Source organism: Wolffia australiana, chromosome 6 (genome assembly GCF_029677425.1).
Source record: "Wolffia australiana isolate 7733 chromosome 6, ASM2967742v1".
In the NCBI taxonomy this organism is placed as follows: Eukaryota; Viridiplantae; Streptophyta; class Magnoliopsida; order Alismatales; family Araceae; genus Wolffia; species Wolffia australiana.
In genome coordinates this window covers 14,538,062-14,563,869 of record NC_135840.1, presented here as the reverse complement: position 1 = coordinate 14,563,869, position 25,808 = coordinate 14,538,062, and the positions used below count along the sequence as shown (strand labels likewise).

The following is a 25,808-nucleotide window of genomic DNA, read 5'->3' as shown; positions in this document are numbered from 1 at the left end:
GAGTCACAAGATCAGGGGCATCCTATCTTATTCCATGTGTCGGAGAGGGTAGAAGTATCTTAATAAACAGAGTTTGATCTAGAAACACTAGGATAGGTTTATCAAGCACACAAATAGGAAGCAAATCATATGAATTGACAACCATTAATTTGAGTATATCCTTTTTTTTAAAGCTGCATTCATTCATCCAAAATACAATGTTGAACCCCTACTGATGGAGATTTCATTTCTGGAAAGTCTTAAAAAATACGGGGAAGGACAATTTTCATGTCCTAGAATATCCTAGTATATCCTGAACATAGAATAATAAACCTGAGCGGTTAAAAAACAAATCTGAAAGTTCCATCATAGCAAGCCTCTATAACTCAGAATATCAAGAACATATACCTTGTTCATGATGTAGATCAACACAGATAAGAGTTTATGTGATTGCTATGATGCTTCCCTGATGGTGATTGGTGATTGGGGCATTGGGCTCCTGTGTAATGCAAAATACGTTTGGGACATGATGAAATTTGATAAGATCCAAGAGGAAAAAAAGGTCAAGGGGATAAGAAAAAGAATAAAGAGAGGGAGAAAGAATAGAGCAAGACACATGGATACTGTAATATGAGTTTATTGATCATAATCAACAATGGATTTGTCACATAATGGAGATATACATAGTAATATTTCACTACTCTTCTTGTTATTCTATATTGAGTGTTAGTCACTAGTTGCTCAATTCCAAACTGCTAGATTTAATCCTAACTGCTATATGTGTATTCCTATTTTACGTTTGATCCTAGCCGCGAAATATGTCTCCCTATTATATGTTCAATCCCAATAATAGTTGGGATAGAGATAATAGATAGTAGGCACTATGAGGATAGATAACCCTTCTGGAGAGAACCTTAGATTATGTTTAACAAGTCCACCAGAAAAATTAATATCAGATCAGGGAAACATAAATAATTTTTTATATAAAATATGGACAGGGCATCCACTTTGTTTACAAAACCCGATAAATATCCTAAAAAAGACAAATTCGTCAGAAACAGATGTATTCACCAGACATCTATCTTACACATAAAAATATGCCAAGAAATCACATCTGGTTTCAAATATTGGACTCCAAATAGAAAAAGGATTTTTCAAAAAGGAGCCATGGTTATTACTATAATTTAGTGACGAAAGCTGGTAAATTTTTCATTTTAAAAATTAAAAACTTATAAAATATTACATTATAATATATATAAGATGAGAGAAGAGGGTAGTCATAATCTTCTTAAATAACATAAAAATACAATATCATATGATAAATGAAGATCAATGAAATGACCTAGTTATACCGCCCATCGAAGCTGATCGACGTCAACGTCGAAGAGCGCGAGGCGGAGCAATTCGAGTTCTTCGGCACTTGGTCGCATCCAATTTCTAAACCCATTTCAGTTGGGGTTGTTGGTTCTTGAACGATGTCGAAGTTGAAATTTGGGTAGAATTATATGATCCGGAAATCCGGCGCCCGCATTTGATCAGGTACGAGCCGAAATCTTTACTGATTCACCCGTATTTGAGCTGTGGAACTTGATATTCTGTTTTTTCAATGATTGCTCCAAGTTCTAGATAAAATATCATTTCGCTAATCATCTTGATGACTGAAAGATGGAAGGGAAGATAGTTTCTAAGGAAATTAGGGAAAGTCGACGTTCCAGCGATGGCTACTAATGGTTTGAAAAATTGCATTGATCGACCAATTATAAATAACAAATTCCCTAGTGAAAGGAGCCATTGGAGTCCTTGATGAACTTCTTGTTAATTTTTTTTATGCGGCTACTTATGTTTTTCAGACACGGGCGCACTATTTTATACATAGTTTTGGCTATCCAAATAAGTTTTGTGTACTATTTTGAGGAATTCGAGTGATGGTTTCATCTCATTCGAACACGTCCAAGTTTTTCTCCTCGGTTTAAAAGTGAAAATGATGATTAACATAAATGCTGAAGATGGGAAAGTAGCTGATTAATGTGAGACATGACCTCAATTCTTCTCTATCGAAAGATATGAACTGTTTTGGTTTCAATTGAGTTTAGCAAAATATGTCTACATTTTTATTTATCTTCATAATTAGGGCAAATTCATCTCCGCTGGTAATTAATGAATGGCTTCATGATCTAATTATCAGGGAAACGCGTGGAAGTTACCTGAAATATTTTAAATCATTGGGTTCTTGTACAATAAATCAGGATTGACTTTTTCTTGGGATCGGATCCAATTGATTTTCCAACGTTCATTTCTCAGCTAAAACATGAGATTGCAGCCGAATATTTTGCCACCTTTACCATAAAATTTTTTCATGTTTCTATTATTTGGGGTTTAAATTTGTGATATGCCTTAAATGCCTCCTCACAAACTCAATTCACATGACATTACTCAGAAAATTCTTGAGGAATCCGCAGGTTCTTGAGGCGATCCAATGGAAGGAAAAGACCCATCAGATCAAACTGATCCATCCACCGCACTTACAGATGCTGTTCCCGCGTTTGATCCCAGCCGAAGTTTGTATCTTTACCGCTCTTTTTCCTTGCAACTGCATTTATCATCCTCTCTTTATAACATTATTAAAACCGGATGATGGAGGTTATAACTTAATTACTTGATCCATGGCTGACAATATAGGTGTCAAGGTTTATGTTAGGACTTAGTTAGGACTTACTAACATTGTAAGATGATTGTCAACATCAACAATGACAACGATCGGTTGACGATGACATTGATGAATCATTATCTTCATCCATCAGTTGATGACAAATTATCGTTCGTATTCGTCACTCATCCAAACCCTAACATGATGGTGATGCTGATGTTGAAGGAGAATTCGACATCTCCCACCAACCCTAGATTGTCTTCACTGATGAAGAGGACAAGAAGGCGTTGACATTTGTCATCATCATCATCCTTTTTTCCAATTGTGTTGTCCTCATCGTCCTTGTCATACAACCATAGATGATGAATTATCATCATCATTGTCTACTTCGACTATGGATGAGGATGGTGATGAAAAATTCATCTTCTATACCCTAGTATGATGAGATAAAATATGATTATCATGTTTTCTTTTATTCTGCAGTGGTGGGGATCATCAAAAGGAAAGCTTTGATCAGAGATTTAGCTGATGCATACCACCGCGAATGCCTCAAGTACTGCCAAGATCTCCTGGAACTCCAGAGAAAATGGGGAAAGGTTAAGATTGATTTATGCAAAAATGGGATGGCCATTATACTCATTTATGGATAGATTCTGGATGTTGTCACTGCATTATATATATTTTGACTGAAATATCTCTGGGTTCATGGCAGATGTATTACTCCTCCGCAGCTCAGAAGGTGGCCCAAGAGAACTCCAGGGCTGAAGTGCCTCTGAGGCCGCCGAAGCGCTCTAAAAGGATGCGGTGAAACTCTCATCTTATTTTCTGTTTTGTGGTGTGATAACTATAAATAGTTTTTTTCTTAAAAAAGAAACTATAAATAGCTTTTATGAGAAAGAGAGTACAGAGAGAGAGGTAGAAATCTGGTTAATTGTCATTTTCTGCATCTTCTGTCGAGGATATACCTTATAGCTGACCAGGATAGGTATGTCAGAGAGAGATTGAATCTGGGCCACTGTCATTTTATGCATCTTCCATCAAGGATGTACCATCTCTCTGGCCAGGAGAACTATGTGAGAGAGATATATTGTGTGCGGGTTGTTGTCATTTTATGCATCTTCCATCAAGGATACACTGTTTAGCTTCCCTGCCGAAGAATGCGTGGAGTGGGAGATATTGAGTTTGGCTCGTTGTCATTTTCTGGATCTTCCATAGAGGATGTTAGAAGGAGATCAAAGCTTAGTTTAGCGTTCGACCATCCTGGATGCCGACATGGGACGGATATTGGACATGGAAACTGCAATAACAGATATCCCGGCATTGGATGTAGACATTTGGTATTGTCAATGATAGAGGATCACTAGGTTGAATTTCAGATTGGGGAGAAGAAGAAACAAGGAGCCAGAACTAGAAAAATAAATGGATGCTTAGTCTTTCAGTATATTGGGCCGCAACATAGATATCCCAATACAATAACATTACGGTTAGCCTAACAGCTAGTTTCATTAGCAGGTATCAATTGCTATAGATGGATATCCAGTTTCGATATCTGTCATGATATCTGCATTTGCTTGTGTTTTGGATGCCGATATTGGATATTGGACGTGGTTATCAGGTTTTCTGATAGGATCCTTGATAGGATCCTCAACCTATCTTGGGGTAGTGTCATCGTATTAGCCCATAAGGGCATATTAGTTGTTTTGCTGTTGTGTAGTTCCTTTAAATAGGGATGCCCTCCCTTTAGGAGGGTAGTGAAGAAGAAGTATGAAGTAAAGTCTCTTGTCTCCCCTCTCCACGTCTAGGTCCCCTCCCTCGTGATCGTCTCTACTTCAGCGCATCTTCAGGCGGCTCGTCCTCGGCCGATCCCAACCCCTCTGCTCGGTATCCTTTCGGATCCTTCACGTTTCTACTCTCTACCCCGGGAACTTTTACCTCTTCTAACCTGCTACTCCCCTCCAATATCAGCTTAGATCAAGGATCGTATCAATATACAAGTATAATTTTTTATTTCATTTTTATATTACAATATTGGATATTTGCTCTATCAACATATGCATTGAAGATGGAGAAAATGCAAAAATGGGAGTAGATCATAAAGGGCCTAGCCTTGATTATCCCAGTCTGAGCTTTTCCCTAGCACTGAACGATAAGTCTTGGCTTAAATTCGATTTGTTCTCGATCTTCCCATTGAGTTCAGGTTGAATTATTCTATCGGGGCCAACATTCGGATAAACAAATCAGATTCAATCAATTTGATTCACATGTTCAGTTTGGATTGGATTGGATCAAATGTTCGAAAAGAAAACAAAAAATGAAGACATAGTTTCAGGAGCTCTTCCTGCCGAACGACGAGTTTTTCTTCTGTTTCAATTTCTGCATTCTTCCATCTGTGTTCTGCATTGGGATTAAGTCGTGGAGGTCTGCTGAGGCGTGTTATTGATTGAAACGTGATAGGTACAATGAATCAATCATTTTTGTCTTCTGCAATGTTGCATCTGCACTATGCATTCAGAATGTCTTTGGAGGTGTTAACATGAAAGAGAGGGTGAAGTAAAGTCGAAGCGTCTGTAAATTTACCATGTTTCATTGTTCTTTCAGATTTCAGATTGAGTGATTTCATATTTTGAATCTAGTTATTTGCCATGTTTCAATGTTACACATTAACGCATCTCTGCACAAACTAAACAATGATGCTCGAATTAGACTTGAAATCGGTTATTTCATCCAGAGTTTTGGTCTAAAAGGAGGGATTTTAGAGTTCTAGGATATCGGTTATCTAGAGTTCTCAAATAGTCACAAGTGAAAACTCTTGCGGTTTGGCTTCGTTCATATAACCAAGAAAATAAAATGTCTACTTCCAAAAGGCCTTTTTGAGAAGGTTTCCTCTAAAGATCTGTAGACAAACTACATAATTTCTTCCAGTTTTGATTTTCCATTTAACAAAAGATCAATTTATTTTTTCTTCCGCTAATAGTTGTCCCTAGGTCTCATTTTCATGTGATGATAGAATTGCCAGCTGTTGAGGTAAGTCAAAACTTGGACTTCTATTGGTGTGGTACATATTATGTTTCAAACAAATGGTAAAACCCATAGTTTATTGATATAAAGGAAAAAAACGCAAGCACAAAACAATAACCTTTGATTATATTTCCCATCATATGATAAAAGGAAGAGTCCAGATTTCCATAAACGTGATTTATTTGGGTGTTAATTGTTGCTGTGTTGTGTTGATCAAAGTAACTAAATAATAATTAATTTCATCTCAACTTCAAACGTTTCATGTTTGGCAAAAGTTTTTGCGCTTTAATACTCTAATAATTGACACATTTTTTAGCATTTCTTTGAAAATGTCTCTCAGAAGATTACCGTAATTATTTAGCTGGTTAAAAGTCTTTCTGTGGTTATTTATCATCCTTGAGTTTGCATTGCCAGAAGACTGAATAATTGGTTAAACGAAACAGGCAACCCATCCAGAAAAGTTTAATTTTCCTTAGCTAACTTCGGCAAACAGACATTCATAATCTTGTCATAAATATATGATTGACCTGAGATTAATAGTCTCAATTTTATTACAGAAAAATGATTACTCATTTAGAATCAGTAAAAAGTTTTTTTAAAAACTTTTCTATTGTTTTTTGGCAGCGTAATAAAAACGACCATGTAACCGGTATGTTTGGTATCAAAACTTTTTGTTGGTGCACCATTAGCTAAATAATCTGTAAAATTATTCATTACTATAGTTTTTAAGCGCTCTTTATTCATTCATTCTTTTATACCCTGAGTAGTCGGCATTGAGCTCATCGTGTGTACTATTTGAAAATACAATGCGCGCAATAAATTTTTGCCATTGTAGTGTTTATGGCTTATCATACTGGGTGTACTCAGTGATTTGTGAACGTTAATGCAGAGTTATAGTCATTCGGTAGCCATAACATTTTTTGTCTCCATACATTTGTAAGCAGAACGTGTAAAAATCCTGCTTAAGATTTGACAAAAAAATGACTACTTTTTTGAGGCCATGTCATTGTAACAGAACAATTAGTTTAAATAACCAAACTCATTACACAGCTCTGCCTACATCATGTATGCAGTACATTTGAAATTTATGCTTTAATTTTTTTAGGAGAAATTAACGACTCTTTTGGGGCTAATGTCATTCCCACTATATTTAGTTTAAATTAGGACAACTAATCTTACAGCTCGGCCTTGACATTGAAGTAGGTAATTGGAATTGAGTTACTAGTTCCTTAAATAGTACTGATTCTTATCTGTCTGTCAATGATTCAGGTTCCATCAGTAGGACTACAATGTCAGCCTTAAAACACTACTGTAGTCATACGATTGTCCTTGGAATATGTCTTGAAAGATCATAATCTTTGTTGCAGTATAACAATTCAAGCTTAAGTGAGACTCTTAGTAGCTTCTCTCCCAGCATTTTCCAATACAAACTCCTCTGCTTTAAGGCAAACTTGGGTCGAAAGAGATATTAATTATGAGTCAAGTGATTTAACCCTTCTATCATGCATTATGAAAACTAGACATTCTCACCTTGACCTTTTAGTGGTATAAATCAATCAGTGTGGTGTTAGCTTCATAACTCATTCAATCTCATGCAAAATTTTGTTTCCATTGAATTTAGACACAACTTACAATTCAAATTTTGAAAACTTCTGGATTCCTTGAAAATTCTATTTTCATATCATATGACAATCCAGAGAATTAAGCTCCTCCAAGTTTCATTGACAGGCCTTATGAGTGCCACATGCATTGGTTGACATCCCAGTTCATTGACACTGATTTCATTCATAGCCGAATTGTCCAATTTTGTTCGAACTGTTTGAACAAATGTTTGATCGAACAGGAATGAACAAATCAAATAGATGGCATAATTTGTTTGAACTCAATCTGATTTTTTGTTCAATCGAAATATTCAATCTATTTGGATCTAATCTTCACTTGATTGATCAAAACATTCGATCAGGATTCAATTAATTTGATACGAACCCCGACCCCAAATTTCAACATCCAAGGTCCGATATGTGGTATCGACATTCATCGTCGTCCACAGGATGGCGATAACTGTTCTGAAATTCGATAGTTGTTTCAGCTTTGCTATCTGTCCCAATATACAGTATCATCTTCAGAAATTCTCCCGTTTTTCCTGGATATCAAATACCAGAGGGCAAATAAAAGCTAAGTGTCATTTTCTGCCTGTTCACAAGGTGTAGGTGGATAGTGGAAAAGAGAAAAGAAAGGGAGAGAGAGAGAAAAATAGGAAGAGAAAGAAAGAGGGAGAGTGAGTGAGAGAGAAAGAGAAAGAAAAAGAAAGAGGAACAAAGAGAGAGAGATAGAAAGAAAAGGAGAGAAAGAGAAGAAAAGAGAGAAAAGAGAAGGAGAGAGAAAGAGAAGAAAAGAGAAAAATAAGAAAAGACAGAGATAAAAAGAAGAAAAGAGAGAGAGAAAGAAAAGAAAAGAAAAGAGAAAGAAAAGAGAGAAAAAGAGAGAGAGAAAGAGATAAAGAAAAAGAAGAAAAGAGAGAGAGAAAGAAAAGAAAAGAGAAAGAAAAGAGAGAGAGAAAGAGATAAAGAAAAAGAAGAAAAGAGAGAGAGAAAGAAAAGAAAAGAGAAAGAAAAGAGAGAAAAAGAGAGAGAGAAAGAGATAAAGAAAAAGAAGAAAAGAGAGAGAGAGAGAAAGAAAAGAAAAGAGAGATAAAAAGAAGAAAAGAGAGAGAGAGAGAAAGAAAAGAAAAGAGAGATAAAAAGAAGAAAAGAGAGAGAGAAAGAAAAGAAAAAAGAAAGAAAAGAGAGAAAGAGAGGGATAGAGAAAAAGAATGAGAGAGAGAAGAAAAGAGAGAAAGAGAAAGAGAGAGATAGAGAGAAAGATTGAGAGAGAGAAGAGAAGAGAGAAAGAGAAAGAGAGAGATAGAGAAAAATAATGAGAGTGAGAAGAAAAGAGAGAAACAGAAAGAGAGAGAAACAGAAAGAGAATGAGAGAGAGAAGAGAAGAGAGAAAGAGAAAGAGAGAGATAGAGAAAAAGAATGAAAGAGAGAAGAAAGAGAGAAAAAGAGAAAAAGAAAGAGAGAGATAGAGAAAGAGAATGAGAGAGAGAGAATAAAAGAGAGAAAAAGAGAAAGAGAGAGAAAGAGAAGAAAAGGGAGAAAAGAGAAAGAGAGAGAAAGAGAAGGAGAGAGAGGGAGAGATAGAGAGGGAGAGATAGAGAGAGAAAGAGAAGGAGAGAGAGGTAGAGAGAGGGAGAGAGAGAGGGAGATAGAGAGAGAGAGAGAGAGAGAGAAAGAGAGGGGGAAAGAGAGAGAAAGTGAGGGAGAGAGAGAAAGAGAGAGAGAGAGAGAGAGAGAGAGAGAGAGAGAGAGAGAGAGAGAGAGAGAGAGAGAGAGAGAGAGAGAGAGAGAGAGAGAGAGAGAGAGAGAGAGAGAGAGAGAGAGAGAGAGAGAGAGAGAGAGAGAGAGAGAGAGAGAGAGAGAGAGAGAGAGAGAGAGAGAGAGAGAGAGAGAGAGAGAGAGAGAGAGAGAGAGAGAGAGAGAGAGAGAGAGAGAGAGAGAGAAAGAGAGAGAGAGAAAATCTGGGAACCTGTCAGTTTCAGCATGTGGGCCTGAAGAGGTTTATTTATTGACGGAGAACTGAATTTAATAGATGCACATGCTTGGCCCAGACTTTCGTGCCCGTCTCTCTCTCCTCCACCCTGAATTGAATAACTTTGAACGAGTCCACCAGTACTGTTTTGCCATTAATTATCAATAATGATCCTTATTATGCATAATTATCTCGAGGAAGAGATGCACTGTTGAGTCAGAATTCAGAAACCATGGGCTGGATTACTGCCTGGGCGCTTTCCAGAAGTAAATATAAAAAAATAACCCATAATAATGTTGCAATGTTATTGGTTTTTGCTTCATTTTTTACTAATAGATTACATGAGAATTAAAGAGAGAACGGAGATAAGAGAGAAGGTTGGATCCAAGAATCAAGAGTTTGATGAAAAACTAAGAAAAAAGTTGTATGGATAATCAGAGCGTCAGAGAAACTTTATGAGAGGAAAAATGTGAAGGAAGAGAAGAGAGTTAGGTTAGAGCAATAAGAGATGGTATAGAGAAAGAGGAAATAAAAGAGAAATAAGAGATGGTTAAGATTCAAGGATAATATCAGAAAGAGCAGTGACAGGAATAAAAGATGTTTTAGAGACAAGGATAATGCCAGAAAGAGAAAGTGAAAGAGAAATAGGAGATGGTTTGGGCCAATGATAATACCAGAAAGAGCCGTGAGAAATATAAGAAATGGTTTAGATCCAAGGATAATACCAGAAAGAGAAAGTGAAAGATAGATAATAGATGGTTTAGATCCAAGGATAATACCAGAAAGAGAAAGTGAAAGATTGATAATAGATGGTTTAGATCCAAGGATAATACCAGAAAGAGAAAGTGAAAGATTGATAATAGATGGTTTAGATCCAAGGATAATATCAGAAAAAACAGTGAGAGAAATAAGAGATGGTTTAAAGACAAGGATAATACCAGAGAGAGAAAGTGAAAGAAAAATCAGAGATGGTTTAGAGACAAGGATAATACCAGAACGAGAAAGAGAGAAAAATAAGAGATGGTTTAGAGATGAGGATGATACTGGAAAGAGAAAGTTAAAGAGAAATAATAGATGGGTTAGATCCAAGGATAATACCAGAAAGAGAAACTGAAAGATTGAAAATAGATGGTTTTGATCCAAGGATAATACCAGAAAGAGAAAGTGAAAGATTGTTAATAGATGTTTTAGATTCAAGGATAATACCAGAAAGAGAAAGTGAAAGATTGATAATAATAGGTGTTTTAGATCCAAGAATAATACCAGAAAGAGAAATGTGAAAGCAAAATAATAGATGGTTTACAGCCAAGGATAATATCAGAAAGAGATGTAAAATTTAATATAAGAGGTGGGCAAAGGCTAGGTCAAGAGAGACTGAAAGACTGGTGGTTTAGGACCAAGGTCTAGAGAGAGAATATGAAAATGAAATGACAGAAAGTTGGACCCGGAAATAGCGACCAAGATTAGAGCCGAAAAGATATATATATATATATATTCAAGAGAGAGAAAGAGAAATGTATGTGTGAGAGAATGAAAGAACAACGTATGAGAGAGAGAGAGTGAGACGTATCTTTTATAAGAGAGAGTGTGTGAGACAGTGAGAAAGAAAGAGCAACGTATGAGATAGAGAGAGAGGAGAGTTTGTGCGAGACAGAGCGAGAAAGAGAGAGCGACCAATGAGAGAGAGATAGAGAGATAGATAGATAGATATAGAACCAATGAGAGAGAGAGAGTAAGACGTATCTATTGTAAGACAGTGAGAGAGAGAGAAAGAGAGAGCAACCAATGAGAGAGAGATAGAGAGTAAGACGTATCTATTATGAGACATAGAGCGAGAAAAAGAGAGCAGCCTATGAGAGAGAGACAGTAAGACGTATCTATTATGAGACAGTGAGAGAGAGAGAGAGAGGGAGAGAGAGAGAGAGAGAGATAGAGAGAGTAAGACGTATCTATTATAAGACAGTGAGAGAGAGAGAAAGAGAGAGCAACCAATGAGAGAGAGATAGAGAGTAAGACGTATCTATTATGAGACATAGAGAGAGAAAGAGAGAGCAACCTATGAGAGAGAGACAGGAAGACGTATCTATTATGAGACAGTGAGAGAGAGAGAGAGAAAGAGAGAGCAACCTATGAGAGAGAGAGAGTAAGACGTATCTATTATGAGACAGAGATAGAGAGAGAGAGAAAGAGAGAGCAACCTATGAGAGAGAGAGAGTAAGACGTATCTATTATGAGACAGAGAGAGAGAGAGAGAGAGAAGAGAGAGCAACCTATGACAGAGAGAGAACGAGACGTATCTATCATGAGAGAGAGAGAGCGTGCCTTTTAGAGAGAGAAACAACGACTTATGATAGAGATTGATACGTATCTATTGCGAGAGAGAAAAGTGCGACTAGTGAGAGACAATGTGAAACGTATCTATTATAAGAGAGAGTGTGGACGAGAGAGAAAGAGCGACTTATGAGAGAGAGAGAGGGACGTATGCCTAATGAGAGAGAAAGAGCAACCCATTAGAGAGAGATTGATACGTACCTATCATGAGAGAGTGTGTGAGAGAGAAAGAGCGAAGCGTCTATATCATAGAGTGTGTGGATGAGAGAGAAAGAGCGACTTATGAAAGAGAGAGAGGGGACGTACGTCTAATGAGAGAGAAAGAGCAACCCATTAGAAAGAGACGTATCTATCATGAGTGTGTGTGTGGATGAGAGAGAAAGAATGACTTTTGAGAGAGAGAGAGAGAGAGTGTGTACGGATGAGAGAGAAAGAACGACTTTTGAGAGAGAGAGAGAGAGAGTGTGTACGGATGAGAGAGAAAGAACGACTTTTGAGAGAGAGAGAGAGTGTGTACGGATGAGAGAGAAAGAACGACTTTTGAGAGAGAGAGAGAGAGTGTGTGTGCGGAGGAGAGAGAAAGAACGACTTTTGAGAGAGAGAGAGAGAGAGTGTGTACGGATGAGAGAGAAAGAACGACTTTTGAGAGAGAGAGAGAGAGAGTGTGTACGGATGAGAGAGAAAGGAGGGCTTGTGAGAGAGAGAGAGAGTGTGTGCACAGGAGAGAGAGAAAGAACGACTTTTGAGAGAGAGAGAGAGAGTGTGTACGGATGAGAGAGAAAGAACGACTTTTGAGAGAGAGAGAGTGTGTGTGTGTGGATGAGAGAGAAGGAACGACTTTTGAGAGAGTGTGTGTGGATGAGAGAGAAAGAACGACTTTTGAGAGAGAGTGTGTGTTTGGATGAGAGAGAAGGAACGACTTTTGAGAGAGAGTGCGTGTGTGGATGAGTGAGAAAGAACGATTTTTGAGAGAGAGTGTGTTTGGATGAGAGAGAGAGTGTGTGGATGAGTGAGAAAGAACGATTTTTGAGAGAGAGTGTGTGTTTGGATGAGAGAGAAAGAACGACATTTGAGAGAAAGATAGATTCAAACAGAGAAGAGAAAGAACGATATGAGAGAGAGACAGAACGATTTTCGAAGGAGAGTTTCAAAGAGAGAAGAGAAAGAACATTTTTGAGAGAGAGAGATTCAAAGAGAGAAGAGAAAGAACATTTTTGAGAGAGAGATTCAAAGAGAGGGAGAATGAACATTTTTTAGAGAGAGAGAGAAATAACGATTTTGAGAGAGAGAGAAATAACGATTTTGAGAGAGAGACAGATTCAAAGAGAGAGAGAGAAAGAACGATTTTTGAGAGAGAGACAGATTCAAAGAGAGAGAGAGAGAAAGAACATTTTTTAGAGGGAGACAGATTCAAAGAGAGAGAGAAAGAACGATTTTTGAAAGAGATAAACAGATTCAAAGAGAGAGAGAAAGAACGATTTTTGAGAGAGAGAAAGAAAGAACGATTTTTGAGAGGTATAGACGATTCAAAGAGAGAGAGAAAACATTTTTGAGAGAGAGAGAGAAAGAACGATTTTTGAAAGAGAAACAGATTCAAAGAGAGAGAGAGAACGATTTTTGAGAGTATAGACAGATTCAAAGAGAGATAGAAAGAACATTTTTGAGAGAGAGAAAGAAAGAACGATTATTGAGAGGTATAGACAGATTCATAGAGAGAGAAAGAACGATTTTTGAGAGAGAGACAGATTCAAAGAGAGAAAGAGAGGTACGTGGACGAGAGAACTGGAACAATCATGGCTTCCACGTGGAATCCCCCCCCATTTCGTCGCCGCGCAGCCGAGCACATGCCCCGCCTCCATCAATCCCTCTCCAATCTCCCCTCTCCTCCACCAAAATCCCCAATTAGGGTTTCCAATTTGGGACTTCCCCCAATTCCCCTCCTCGGCAAGAAACTTCAATCCCCCTCCCCCACCCCCAATTAGGGCTTTCAAACTTCAATCCGCCTTCTTCCTTCTCTCTTCGACGAGCAGAAACTTCAATCCGCCGATTTCTCGGCACCCGTCGCCATCATCGCCGAGCTCGATCGCTCTCAATCTTCTGAACATCGCGATAAACAAGAACAATCCCCTCTTATTTTTCTTTTTTGTTTTCGAGTTTACTTAATTCTTTATTTCCCATCATTATTTTAAAGAAATTCGTGTCGGCAGCGTAGGTGGGCCCGTTCCCTCACGTGCTCTCGACCAACGAAGTCAACGTGGGCCCCTCAGTCAAACCCTGAATTACACCAAACCCCTCGTATTCTAAGTATTACGCGCGAGACCTCTCGACAAGCAACTGTCTAATCTCTCCCGACGCTTCCACAGATCCGCTGTACCTGCGGGACAGGATAGGTTGGATGATACGGCGACTCTTGGCCGTCGGATCGTTGTGATCGGACGTCGGAGGTGTCGGTTATCGCTTTACGATCGGCGGTCGCGAGACTAGCAGACGCTTTACGTTGGCATCTTCGGCGGGATTCCTCGTACAGGGAATGAGAAATGACCGAATTACCCTGAATCCGCAAGAATGTAGAGTTCAGACCGATCGACGGACAGGGGTGTTTCGGGTATTCCGAAAACGATGAAATTGCAAATAGTTAACTGTTGGGGGTTTTTGGCCATTAGCGGTGAGAAGACGGGGAAATTTGAAAAACAACCTTCGACCGTGAAAGAAGACTAGAAAAAGCGGGCAGCAGAGGTCTGATGTTGCAGTAGAGAGAGAAAGCGGAGCTCGGGACTTCCGAGAAGGGAATCTAGAGAGAGAAAGTGGAGTTCGCGGCCATGGCGGCGGCCATAGCTGAAGAAATTCGCTGCTCAGATTGATCGATCCTTGTCTCTGGTTAGTTCTGCGAGCTAATCTTGTTCTTCTCCGATCAGCTGATCTTGTTAAGATGCTCTGGCGGAAGAGTGGAGGCCTTGCTTCTGGTATTTCGGCCTGGGGAGATCCTGCTTGAGGTTTTCTTCTGGTTGATCTTTCGCTTGAAGCGTAATCTATGGAGCTTTTGATGAGCAGTCAATCTCCTGAGACGGTTTGGAGAGTTTCTGGTTCTCTTTGAAATGCACTGCGTGCAGGTTTTCAAAGTTTGGACGATGGATTCTAGTCTCCGCTGCCTCCAAGAGAAAGAACAGGGAAGTTGATTTTCTCTTGCGAAAGAGAGAATTGTGGGGGGAGATTGCGATCTTGTTAAGGTGCACTTTTGATCATAAAAGTGGGATCAAGGCGTGCACTGTGCAGGACGGGACGTTGATATGCATTGCTGCTTTCTGACGATTGAATCCTTCAAAAAAACTTGTTCTGCGCAATTCTCTGGATTTGTATTAATTTGTTACTTCAGGACGATTCGAAGACATGAAACTCTGCTCGACGGGCCTTGGAGCTCAGCCGAGTGATGGTATTCTCCCCTCCCACGCCTGTTCATTAGTTCTATGATTCCTCTTCTCTGAAAAAAGATTTAACGGTTACTCTTATATGTTCGGTATTGATGGGGCTGTGCGTGCTGATTTTCATTTATGTTATTGGATAAAATTCTTCACGAAGTAGATGTGCTCAAGTACGAACCTTTGTTAATTATTTCTTCGTCTGTCTTTTTCCAAGCAGGAGAGAAAAGGAGCTTGAATTCTGAGCTATGGCATGCTTGTGCTGGGCCTCTTGTGTCATTACCAGCAGTCGGAAGCAGAGTAGTTTACTTTCCCCAAGGGCATAGTGAGCAGGTAGTTGATAAATTATATATTTTTTATTGTCATTACTCTTTCCTCCTTTCTTTTAATAGTCCATCCTCCTCTAAATGAAAGCAATTATCTTCGAAATTTTATTATAGGTTGTGTCATCCTTTGGATCTCGATTTTGATTAAGTTTTTATTTTATCCTCAGGTTGCTGCATCGACCAACAAGGAGGCGGATTCCCACATACCCAACTACCCAAGTTTACCTCCTCAGTTGATTTGCCAGCTCCATGATGTGACCATGCACGTAAGTTTCTAAAGTAATATCACTTTCATCACGGGTTGGCATCTTTGTTGGACACCCTAATTCAATTGAGTGATGTAAACCCAGGCGGATGTGGAGACAGACGAAGTCTATGCTCAAATGACACTCCAGCCTTTGGGTCCTGTAAGCATTGATTTCATCAATATCTTACCAAAGTTAACCTCAAAGAGTTTGCATGAGAAACTTTATTCTTGGTATTTCCCAGCAAGAGCAAAATGATGTCTTCATCCCTACTGAGCTGGGTACACACAGCAAACAGCCGACCAATTATTTTTGCAAGACGCTCACTGCAAGTGATACCAGTGCACATGGGGGTTTCTCTGTCCCACGCCGAGCTGCAGAGAAAGTGTTCCCTCCGTTGGTATGTGATAGGAACCCCAACGCCTAACTGGGGTATTTCCATCAATTTACCTTAGAGTAGTTCCCTTTAAATACCTGTAGCCCTCCCCTGAGGAGGGCAGTGAGAAAAGGTGTTCAACGGGCTGGGATTTCCTCCCAAAGTGGGTTCAGGTGCCGATCCTGGGCTGTAACCCTTGTTACTTCTATCACTTTCCACCCTTTATCAGTATGTCAGGCCCATTTGCTGTGAGCTGCACCCTTGGACCATGTTGATCCATTCAAATGTGTTTTCTGTGATGTAACTTAGTTTTCATGTTTTCTGTTGTATGATATGCAGGACTTCTCACAATCGCCCCCAGCGCAGGAGTTGGTTGCAAGAGACCTCCATGGAAATGACTGGAAGTTTCGCCATATATTTCGTGGTTAGTATCTGCACCCCTGCACACAGATCATCATCATCATTGTTATCCCAACCGCAGATGACTCCTCATCGTGATTCAAACTGTGGACTATTCATTGTTGTCATTGCCCTTGTCATTCGTTTGTGGATAGGATTGTGGTGATAATTAAGAGGAAAACACGTCATCCTCATCCTAATTGGTTGGTGGCTCGGGATGACTATGATGGGTTTCCATCATCTGGGGTTTCGTATCCTGGATGCTGAACACTACCTGTCTTCACCTGAAATGTTGCAAATTCTCTCCATAATATAATCATTAAGACGATGAATTCTCATTTTCATGGTCATTGTAATAATCTTATGTGTTCGGCCAGGTCTCTATTAGTTTTTGTTGTATTTATTGTACTATATTTGGTTACGATCTCCATGGAGATCTAACACAGTCAAGAAATGGGACGAGAGAGAGAGAGAGGAGAATGGGAGAGATGGATGAGGTAAGAGAGAAGATGAGAGAGATAGGTGACCAAACCCGCAATAACTTCCGAATCGGGAGCTCTTGCCCTCACGAAAAAATGATCATTCATCAAAAGGGTCCTCTAATGACCTTACAAGAGGGTATTTATAACTCTACGAATCAGTTATCTTATCAGATTACAGCGAATGACATGATTTGGCCAAGGGGGATGGAGGATATATATAGATTACAGAGCCTTGAACAAGATCACTGCCTATTCAATGTCCCATACCAAACGTTGATGAACTATTGGAGGAGTTACAAGGAGCTTCAATTTTCACAAAATTCGACCTGAAATCTGGGTATTACCAAATCAGGATGCACGAAGAAGATATTCTAAAAACTGATTTCAAAACCACGAAGGTCATTATGAATTTACAGTAATGCCATTTGGTCTGTCAACAGCCCCAGCAACCTTTCAGACCTTATCTCAGGAAGTTTACACTAGTCTTCTTTGATGATATATTAGTATATGATACCCTCGCTTGTTCCTAGAGGATATCTCGAGATAGAAACCCAAAAACCTTTCCACCACCACACCAATGTAGTTGGTGTGACGCCTTACAGAATAACCAGATAGTAGCTCGAGTTACGGTTCGGGGAGGAGGAAGATGGAAAAGGGAAAGGGAAGAGGGGTAGGGGTGGAAGAGCAGCTCGGCTTGAGCTCTCCTCTGGTCGCGGCCTGCTCCGCTACCAGCCTCAGTTGCAGCAGCAACTGCCTTGTCGACCAAAATGCTTCCTGCGTCCTTCTTGTCTCCGGCGTCCTTTTATAGACATTTCGCACGTACGGGCTTCTTTCTCACGTGCCACCCTTTAGGCCTTCAGCTTCCGCTTCCTCCTTTGATATTTTTTGGCGAAGAACCGGTCGGTATCAGTATCTAACAAAAATCCCATGGATCATGATAAACATCTCTAAATGGTAACGGACGTTTTAAAAGACAACCTTTTATGGGTAAACGCCTAGAAATGCAGTTTCTTTCAAGATAAAATTGAATATTTGGGTCATTAGATATCCGCTGTTGGGATAGCTACTGATGCAGGCAAGATAGAAGCTATTCAAAATTAGCCAAAACCTTCCAATCTGAAGCAGCTAAGAAGATTCTTGGGACTGACAAATTACTACAGGAGTTTTATCAAGCATTATGCAATTATAGCCTATCCGCTCAGCAAGCTCCTTGAGAAGAACTCATTCATGTGGGCCTCAGAGTCTGATACAGCTTTCCAGGCAATGAAAAATATTATGATTTCAACTCCAGTTCTCAAATTACCAGATTTCACTAAGTTGTTCTTTTCTGGAGACTGACGCTTCAGGATTTGGTGTGGGAGCAGTGCTCATGCAAGAATCCCACCCAATTGCTTATTATAGCCAAGTCTTATCTGATAAAGCCCAAGCCAAATCTACTTATGAAAGAGAATTGATGGCTATAGTCTGGGATGTGCATAAATGGAAACAATATTTACTGTTAAAAAAAATTATATCCTCTCTGATCAGTTCACCTTGAAATTTTTGAATCTTCAAAAGCGCATTCCGCAACCTTACCTTAAGTGGATATCCAAACTCTTGGGTATGGATTGTGACTTAAGATACAAGGCTGGAAGAACAATGTAGTTGCTGATGCTCCGCCCAGATGTATGGAGGATCCCACCTTAAACAGTATTACAGTAACACATTGGCTAGACTGACCACTGCTAGAAAAAGAGATTGAAGCCAATCCGAAATTATCAGCACTCAAAAATTCTTTGATTGATAACAGAGGTAATCCCTCCAGTTAAATGTTGCACAATAACCTGCTCTTCTATAAAAACAGGCCTAACAGTACTTCCTATAAAATCAGAGCTAATACCCTTGGTGCTAAAAGGCCTTCATGATGCTACGGTAGGGGGGTATGGTGGTTTCCTCAAAACTTATAAGAGGATATCCTAACAATTCTATGGGCAAGGGTGAAAAGTAAAATCAAATCATTTGTCTTGGAATGCCATATTTGCCAAACACACAAGTCATTATCTCTTAGCCCGGCTGGCTGATTACAACCATTACGAGTCCCTGACAAGATATGGGAAGACATAGCACTCAACTTTATCGAAGGTCTACCTCTTCTAATGTGTTTAACACATTCTTGTTGTGGCTGATAGACTGAGTAAGAATGTTCATTTCATACCAACAAGGCATCCTTTTTCAGCACAAATCTTGTCAGGGACACAGAATTCCCAGGTCTATTATATCAGATCAAGGCAGTATTTTTGTTAGTGCATTCTGGAAAGAATTGCACTAACTAAAAGGCTCTACATTAAAGTTTAGCTCTGCCTACCACCCAGAAACCGATGGGCAAACTGAAATTACCAACACAATTCTTGAATGCTATATATGTTGTTTCTCGTCTGACTGTCCTAAGTACTGGGTTAAATGGTTACCATGGACTGAGTACTATTATTACACTTCATTTCTCTCATCTATTAAGATGATGACTTTTAAGAGAGTATATGGAAGAGAACCTCCTACACTAATACACTACGGTACTCCACCAACACCCATTGATTCCTTAGATTCTCTAATACAAGAAAGAGATAATACATTGTTTCAGCTCAAGGACCATATGTCAAGGCCCAATCGTGCATGAAGATGCAAGCAAATAAATACAGAAGAGATGCCCATTTCCAAGTGGGTTACAAAGTATATTTGAAATTCAGACCATATCATATGAGGACTCTGACAAAGAGACCCTTTGAGAACTTATCTCCCAATTTTTTCGGACCTTACAACATTCTACAAAAAATATGATCAGTTGCTTATAAACTTGAACTGCCAGATTCGGCTAAGTTCCACCCTGTTTTTCATGCATCAAAACTTCTACGGGCTTTAGGCAATAATCAAAGGGCTTTACAGATCCCCTCTAACTTGTCTGAAGATTTGGAATGGCAGGTCTATCCCGACTGCATCTTATCATATTGATTCAACAGGAAAGGACTACAACTACTGGGTAAGTGGAAGGATCTTCCAAATTATCAAGCCACATGGGAAGATGTGGAGGTTCTGGAGCAGCAATTCCCTAGGTTCCCAATTGGGGACCAATTGATCTTTGGGCATGGCAGCAGCGATAAGGTCCTTCACAGGACTTATCACTCCAAAAGGGCGAGACAAAACCACCCTCACAGTACAACTTAATATCACATGGATCAATTCAAATAAAGGCCGGCCTGCCCCCTATTGGTCCTACATAAAGAGGAGATGTACTCTGGCAGGGGATATGGAATTCTCCAAGAAGCAGTTACTTGACTTGGCTGAAGCAGAGAGATCCTCTCATCCAGAAGGGGATTACCTATCTAGTGTCTCCAGCTGTACTCTTGCGACTGAACTCTCTATTCTCATTCACCTCTGTTCTTCTACACATCTATCTTGTACACCACCAGGTTCTTGCTTTTCTTTCAGAATCGGGAGATACAAGAATCATTTCTTTCCTTGGGATTTGAATATATCTTCATCGATCGATCATATCTGAGCCAGAATATTGAGGGTCATTACAGATTTCTTGTATGACATGACAAATTCGTTTCAGTGGTGGCATTGTTGGTAGAGACTCTTCAGTCTTTGTAATAGATTCTCATTGGTCCAAATGACATCAATCTATTGGACCATTTTTCAACTTCTTATCATGATCTTCTGTTCAAGTTTGTATCTTTGACACCTTAGGGCTGCACCATTAAAGCTCAAAGTAGGGATTGGAAGTGAACTGTCTTGAATTCAGGCTCAAGGAATGATTAGTCCATGATCATCATATATCCATATGAAAAGTGCATGAATGTGATACAGACCTTCCAAGAAACTGCAAAAGTAAAATCAAGAAATTCCACTGAATAGAAAATCTTGAGACTCAGGGCCCCCATTGAAAGAGGATGTTTTGGTGGGAAGGAGGAGGACACTATAAATAAGAACCCGACCCTCTAGAAATGGGATCCAATTATTAACAGAAGTCGTTGAGGTACGAGAGGTTGGACAGAAAATTCTCCATCCAGAGGAGAGACAAGATGATGTGGCTAAGCCCTCCATTCTATCCCTTCCTAATACATTTTCGTACTCTTTCCACGCTTCTACTTGTCATTCTTCCTTGTCTTTTCGATCTATGATTGTGCTGATCTCTGGCATCGTACGGAACATGACCAGTGTCGTATCACAATGGTCCTAGATGGATAGACATGGAATGTATGTCAAAAAAATTTTGTCAAGTTGTGTGGTCTTTCATTTGATCGCTACAAAACATTGAGACTTGCATGTGCACCTTCACGTGACACATCGGCACATAAAGAATGGCCCATTACGGCAGAAGAAGGGTTGTAGCGTAGAGGCACTGAAGGATGAGGACTGAGAGACCCAAGGTGAGAAGCTGGAGCGTGAAGGCAAGGAAGCAGGATGCGCGGTTGTCCATTGGAACTATAGGTCTAGTTGTGTGTGAGGGGCTGCCTAGGCGGGGTGACCAATCATTAGACAAGTTTGGATTATCTTTTGGTGCCTAATTCATCTGAGTCTTTTATTCTCTTTGACTTGAATCCAATCAGAATATCATACATGATAATATACATGTAAGATATTTTGTGTAGAACTTTATAACTTGCAAATAAGCTCCCCTTCCACAGAGTAGTGCACTATTTTGTAATCTTCTCTTTATAATCCGATTTTTTATTGCAAGTGCAGGTCAGCCAAAAAGACATCTTCTCACAACTGGATGGAGCGTCTTTGTTAGTGCCAAGAGACTAGTTGCGGGTGATTCTGTCTTATTTATCTGGTATCACACTGATGCTTTGAAAATTACATGATTTTTTCCTGGTCCTTTTACTTTCCTGTAAATCTAAAAGAAATAAAAAATTTGGGTGGTGCTGTCAGGAATGAAAATAGCCAGCTGCTCTTGGGAATCAGACGTGCTAATCGGCCTCAAACTGTAATGCCCTCTTCAGTATTGTCCAGTGACAGTATGCATATTGGTCTTCTTGCTGCTGCCGCCCATGCTGCCACAACCAACAGCCGTTTCACAATTTTTTACAACCCAAGGTACTCATTGGGTATATATTAGTATTTTTTAATGTAGATACATTGGAAAATACATAGACAGATAGATAAAAATATGTATTGATTTATGGGCTGATAAACAGACAGTTATACAGATGGATAGATAGATAGATCGATAGTTATAGAAACAGACAGATAAATGAATAGATCAAAATAGAAATAGGTAGACATACAGAAAGATAGATGGAAAGACAAATGTTGAAACAGATTTGTAGATGGATAGTGATACATAAAGAATTAGATAGATGACAGCAACATGAAAAAAATTAGTAAATGGGTAGATTGATGGATGGATAGACTTGTAGATAGATTGAAAAAAAAAGATAAGATATATAGGTGGATAAACAGTTGGATAGATATGTAGATGGATATATATTTAGAGAGATATGTTGAAAGAAGGAAATAACGTTAAAAATATACAAACATAGATCATTTAATATCTATACACACACACACGTAGATAGTTGGCTAGATAGGTAAATACATGGATGGATGAATGGATGATGGATGAATATGTAGATTGATGGATAAATTGATAGATGGACGGAAAGATAGATAGATGGATGTTTTGACGGATATATTGATAAGTACTCATCTTTCTTCTGCCAGATGAAATTGTAATTCCCCGTCTTCAAGTTTTCTTTGTTTTGATATTGTTGGTTCCCACTTCAGGGCCAGCCCTTCAGAGTTTGTCATTCCACTGACGAAATATGTTAAGTCAGTCTACCATACCCGCATATCCATTGGCATGCGATTCCGGATGCTCTTTGAAACTGAAGAGTCTAGCGTTCGCAGGTAAGTGCCTTCCTTTTCCTCTGTACTTTCACAAATGCAACATATAGTGCCTCGTCTCTTATTTTGTTAGGATGGAATGGTTTCTTTTCCACTACGCATGGAAAAACTGGTCGACAAGGAAAATTCCATCTGATATGATATTTTGGATCTACTGACAATTTTGGAATCTGGGTCGAATCAAATATCATTATTTCTAATTCTTTTTCTCAATATTTTTGGCAGATACATGGGCACAATAACCGGGATTTGTGATTTAGACCTTTTGCGCTGGCCAAACTCTCATTGGCGTTCTGTCAAGGTGTTTAGACTATTTTTCCATCATCTGCTGAGTAATGAATGCCGTTATGTAGGCTGAAATGAATTGTCTGCAGGTGGGGTGGGACGAGTCCACCGCTGGAGAACGGCAGCCAAGGGTGTCTCTGTGGGAGATCGAGCCGCTGACAACTTTTCCTATGTACCCGCCGCACTTTCCTCTCCGGCTTAAGCAGCCATGGTTCCCCTCTCTCCACAGTCCACATGCAGAAAGCAAAGGCGAAGATTTTGGCAGCTTCAACAATCCAATGTGGCTCCGGGACAGTGCTGGTAGCTCCTCACCGTGGATCCAGCCCAGACTTGATGCCAACTTCCTCGAGCTCCAGCCCGACTTAATCCAGCCAATGCCAGAGTTTCAGTCAACCCCCACAATGCTGCAATTCCAGCTGTCTGATCGGGCCGTTTCTTTTCCACAGTCTCAGCCTTTCCTGCAGACTTCACAGCACTGTCTCCAGCTGCCGCCGCCAATTCTTCCCGAGTCACTCGAGGCAGTGCCATTCCATGGTATCCTCGGTGGTGGTTTCACCCCCGAAGAGGCGGCCCAGCTCCTGGATCTGACATGGTCTAATAAGCGGGCTGCCACGGAGGCGCCCTCGCCTTTACCTGACCCTCACACCAACAACATCCTCTTCGGGGTCAACATTGACCACTGCCGCAGTCAACTTGGGTCGCTGTCGTCGCCATCAGCAATTCTCCAACCCCAGGATGGGACCTTCGGGAAGGTAAATTATCTCTGGAAAGGCAGCACCTTAGAAAATTCACGAAAATTACTAAAGCAAGTTTCTTCTGATACGCCAGCCCCAGGACGGGACCTTCGTGAAGGTAAGCAAATTGTTTGAAAAAAAAAAAAAAACCTTTATTGCAGAAGTCTTGGAGAAAAATCCAAGTCAGGAACTTAAGGGAGTCTCTTTTGGGGGGTGTGTTTGGGCAGGTATACAAATCAGGTTCTTTGGGGAGGTTGTTGGACATTACGCGGTTCAGCAGCTACCAAGAGCTTAGGGGCGAGCTGAGTCGCATGTTTGGGCTAGAGGGACAGCTGGAGGACCCGCAGAGATCAGGCTGGCAGCTTGTATTCGTCGACAGAGAGGGCGATGTTCTTCTCCTCGGCGACGACCCCTGGCAGTGAGTCTTTTTTCTTTTTTTTTTTCCCTGTTGTTGATGTGATTGAATTTGGGCCGTAGACTCTAAAATAGATGATTGGCAGGGAGTTTGTGAATAGTGTATGGTGCATCAAGATCCTCTCCTCCCAGGAAATCGACCAGATGGGAAAGCCCAGTGGCAGCGGGCTCAATGATTACGTAGGCCGTCAGGCCGCGCCAAGAGGTGGGCTCGGTGCTGAGATCATGCCCATCGGCGCCTTAGATTACTGAGGTAACATTTAGAGCTTGAGAGACTCCAATATCTTATGGAGTAGATGTTTTATTTCTGTTTTTATTATGATATTGACGAGTATCTTATACTTATGCTTGCTGTTATGGAATGAAAGCCAATGTTGTTTCCGCCATGTTACATGTGCTCTACATATATTGTGTTTTTTTCATCACTCTTTTTTCTATGTTTTGATAAAAATCTCCTGATAATTCCCTCTTTACCGTTGTTTTAATGAATTTAATGCGTGTAGCATACCTCTGCTGGCTGTCATGGAATGACAGGGTCATTGCTGCCATGTGACTCATGCGCTTGCTCTTTCTGTCTATTTCTCTACTCTCACTTATGTATTTTGAAAATTTTATTTAATATTTAATGAAAACATTTTTTAAAGATCACAGTACCAAATTAAATTTCCACTTATCTTGAAAGTGTGGTGCGTGGGTTGCTTATTTTTGCAAAGATCTCATTCACTTGTTAGATAATTTAATGGTTAAAGAGTTGCTGTCGTCTCTCAAGAGAATATGATTAGAGATCGTCTTATACATCTAACATCTTGATGCAAACCAAATGCAATCTGCAAAAAAATCAATGTAATTTCACTGAATCGATCGTCTCATGGTAAACATCTAATACCCATCTTCAAGAAATTAGGAAGAACCCCCACTGATGAATGCTGATCCCCTGTGTTGTATTAGAAATGGCAGGCTAAATATGAGACTTTTTAAAATGGCTTCTCCAGATTATTAGCTTTTCTTTGTGTTTGGAACTGCTTACATAGAAATTCATTAAAGTGAAGAATTTTCATAGAAAAATCCGTACTTAAAATTATATTGACCAGCATCCAATAGACCTTATGTGTACCGCATTGTAGACCCATGTATTAGTCTTGTTCAGACTCTATAATTTTAATAACTCTTTATTGGATGATTAATCTGTCATACATTGATTTAACCCAATTAATAGGTTGAGTCACAAACACATGAGGCGTCAAGCTACATGTGGAGTCTAGAAGTTACAAGAAGAGTAGAAGAGTCCACAGTATTTTGAAGGTAGAAAAACTGTGAAGACTTAAGAGAAAAATGCAATGAATGGGTATCAATCCAACCCAAGTAAAGGTATCTCATTTCTAATTATTCCTCTGGAACATGTCACTGTAAATTTCAATACATGGATTTCTTTGATGGATTTCAGTAGATTATGCGATCGATAGGATTCATCCAGGCATGTTAGCCTTCAAACATTTTATTGTTATTAATGTGGTCATCTTGGTTTCTTGGTTATGATTGAAACTTCTTCAGTAGTATGGATGCTTATATCCACTGAAACTAACTTCCTGTGTCCTGGAAAATGTGCTGAAATTATGAAAATTGTAATGGAAATTAAGAATGAAAATAAAAAACATAATATATTATCATTCTTATCCAACACGAACCTTATCCACCAT

The 25,808-nt window shown here is 39.6% G+C and overlaps 2 protein-coding genes across 9 annotated transcripts; both read left to right on the top strand.

Annotated features, from left to right (window-relative positions):
• The first annotated feature begins 1,300 nt into the window (after positions 1–1,300).
• On the top strand, positions 1,301–5,269 carry LOC144704140 (uncharacterized). 4 transcript variants are annotated; one of them, XM_078576408.1, is made up of 5 exons: positions 1,301–1,518; positions 2,417–2,537; positions 3,110–3,222; positions 3,339–3,430; positions 5,081–5,269. In XM_078576408.1, exons 2-5 carry the CDS (start codon positions 2,456–2,458, stop codon positions 5,178–5,180), a joined length of 387 nt encoding a protein of 128 aa, XP_078432534.1. In that variant the 5' UTR covers positions 1,301–1,518; positions 2,417–2,455; the 3' UTR covers positions 5,181–5,269. The 4 variants fall into 4 exon arrangements, with proteins under 4 accessions (XP_078432534.1, XP_078432533.1, XP_078432535.1 ...); XM_078576407.1 differs by having other exon boundaries at positions 1,304–1,518; positions 2,439–2,537; XM_078576409.1 differs by lacking the exon at positions 5,081–5,269 and adding an exon at positions 4,429–4,668 and having other exon boundaries at positions 1,307–1,518; positions 2,439–2,537.
• Positions 5,270–14,276: 9,007 nt separating this feature from the next.
• On the top strand, positions 14,277–25,510 carry LOC144704139 (auxin response factor 17-like). Of its 5 annotated transcripts, none has more exons than XM_078576404.1 (15): positions 14,277–14,978; positions 15,182–15,297; positions 15,458–15,556; positions 15,641–15,697; positions 15,780–15,935; positions 16,251–16,335; positions 21,515–21,605; positions 21,704–21,868; positions 22,559–22,681; positions 22,904–22,979; positions 23,053–23,715; positions 23,792–23,815; positions 23,925–24,115; positions 24,198–24,364; positions 25,328–25,510. In XM_078576404.1, exons 1-14 carry the CDS (start codon positions 14,936–14,938, stop codon positions 24,361–24,363), a joined length of 2,055 nt encoding a protein of 684 aa, XP_078432530.1. In that variant the 5' UTR covers positions 14,277–14,935; the 3' UTR covers position 24,364; positions 25,328–25,510. The 5 variants fall into 5 exon arrangements, with proteins under 5 accessions (XP_078432530.1, XP_078432529.1, XP_078432531.1 ...); XM_078576403.1 differs by lacking the exon at positions 25,328–25,510 and adding an exon at positions 24,615–24,756; XM_078576405.1 differs by lacking the exon at positions 25,328–25,510 and having other exon boundaries at positions 15,185–15,297; positions 24,198–24,497.
• The last annotated feature ends 298 nt before the right edge of the window (positions 25,511–25,808 follow it).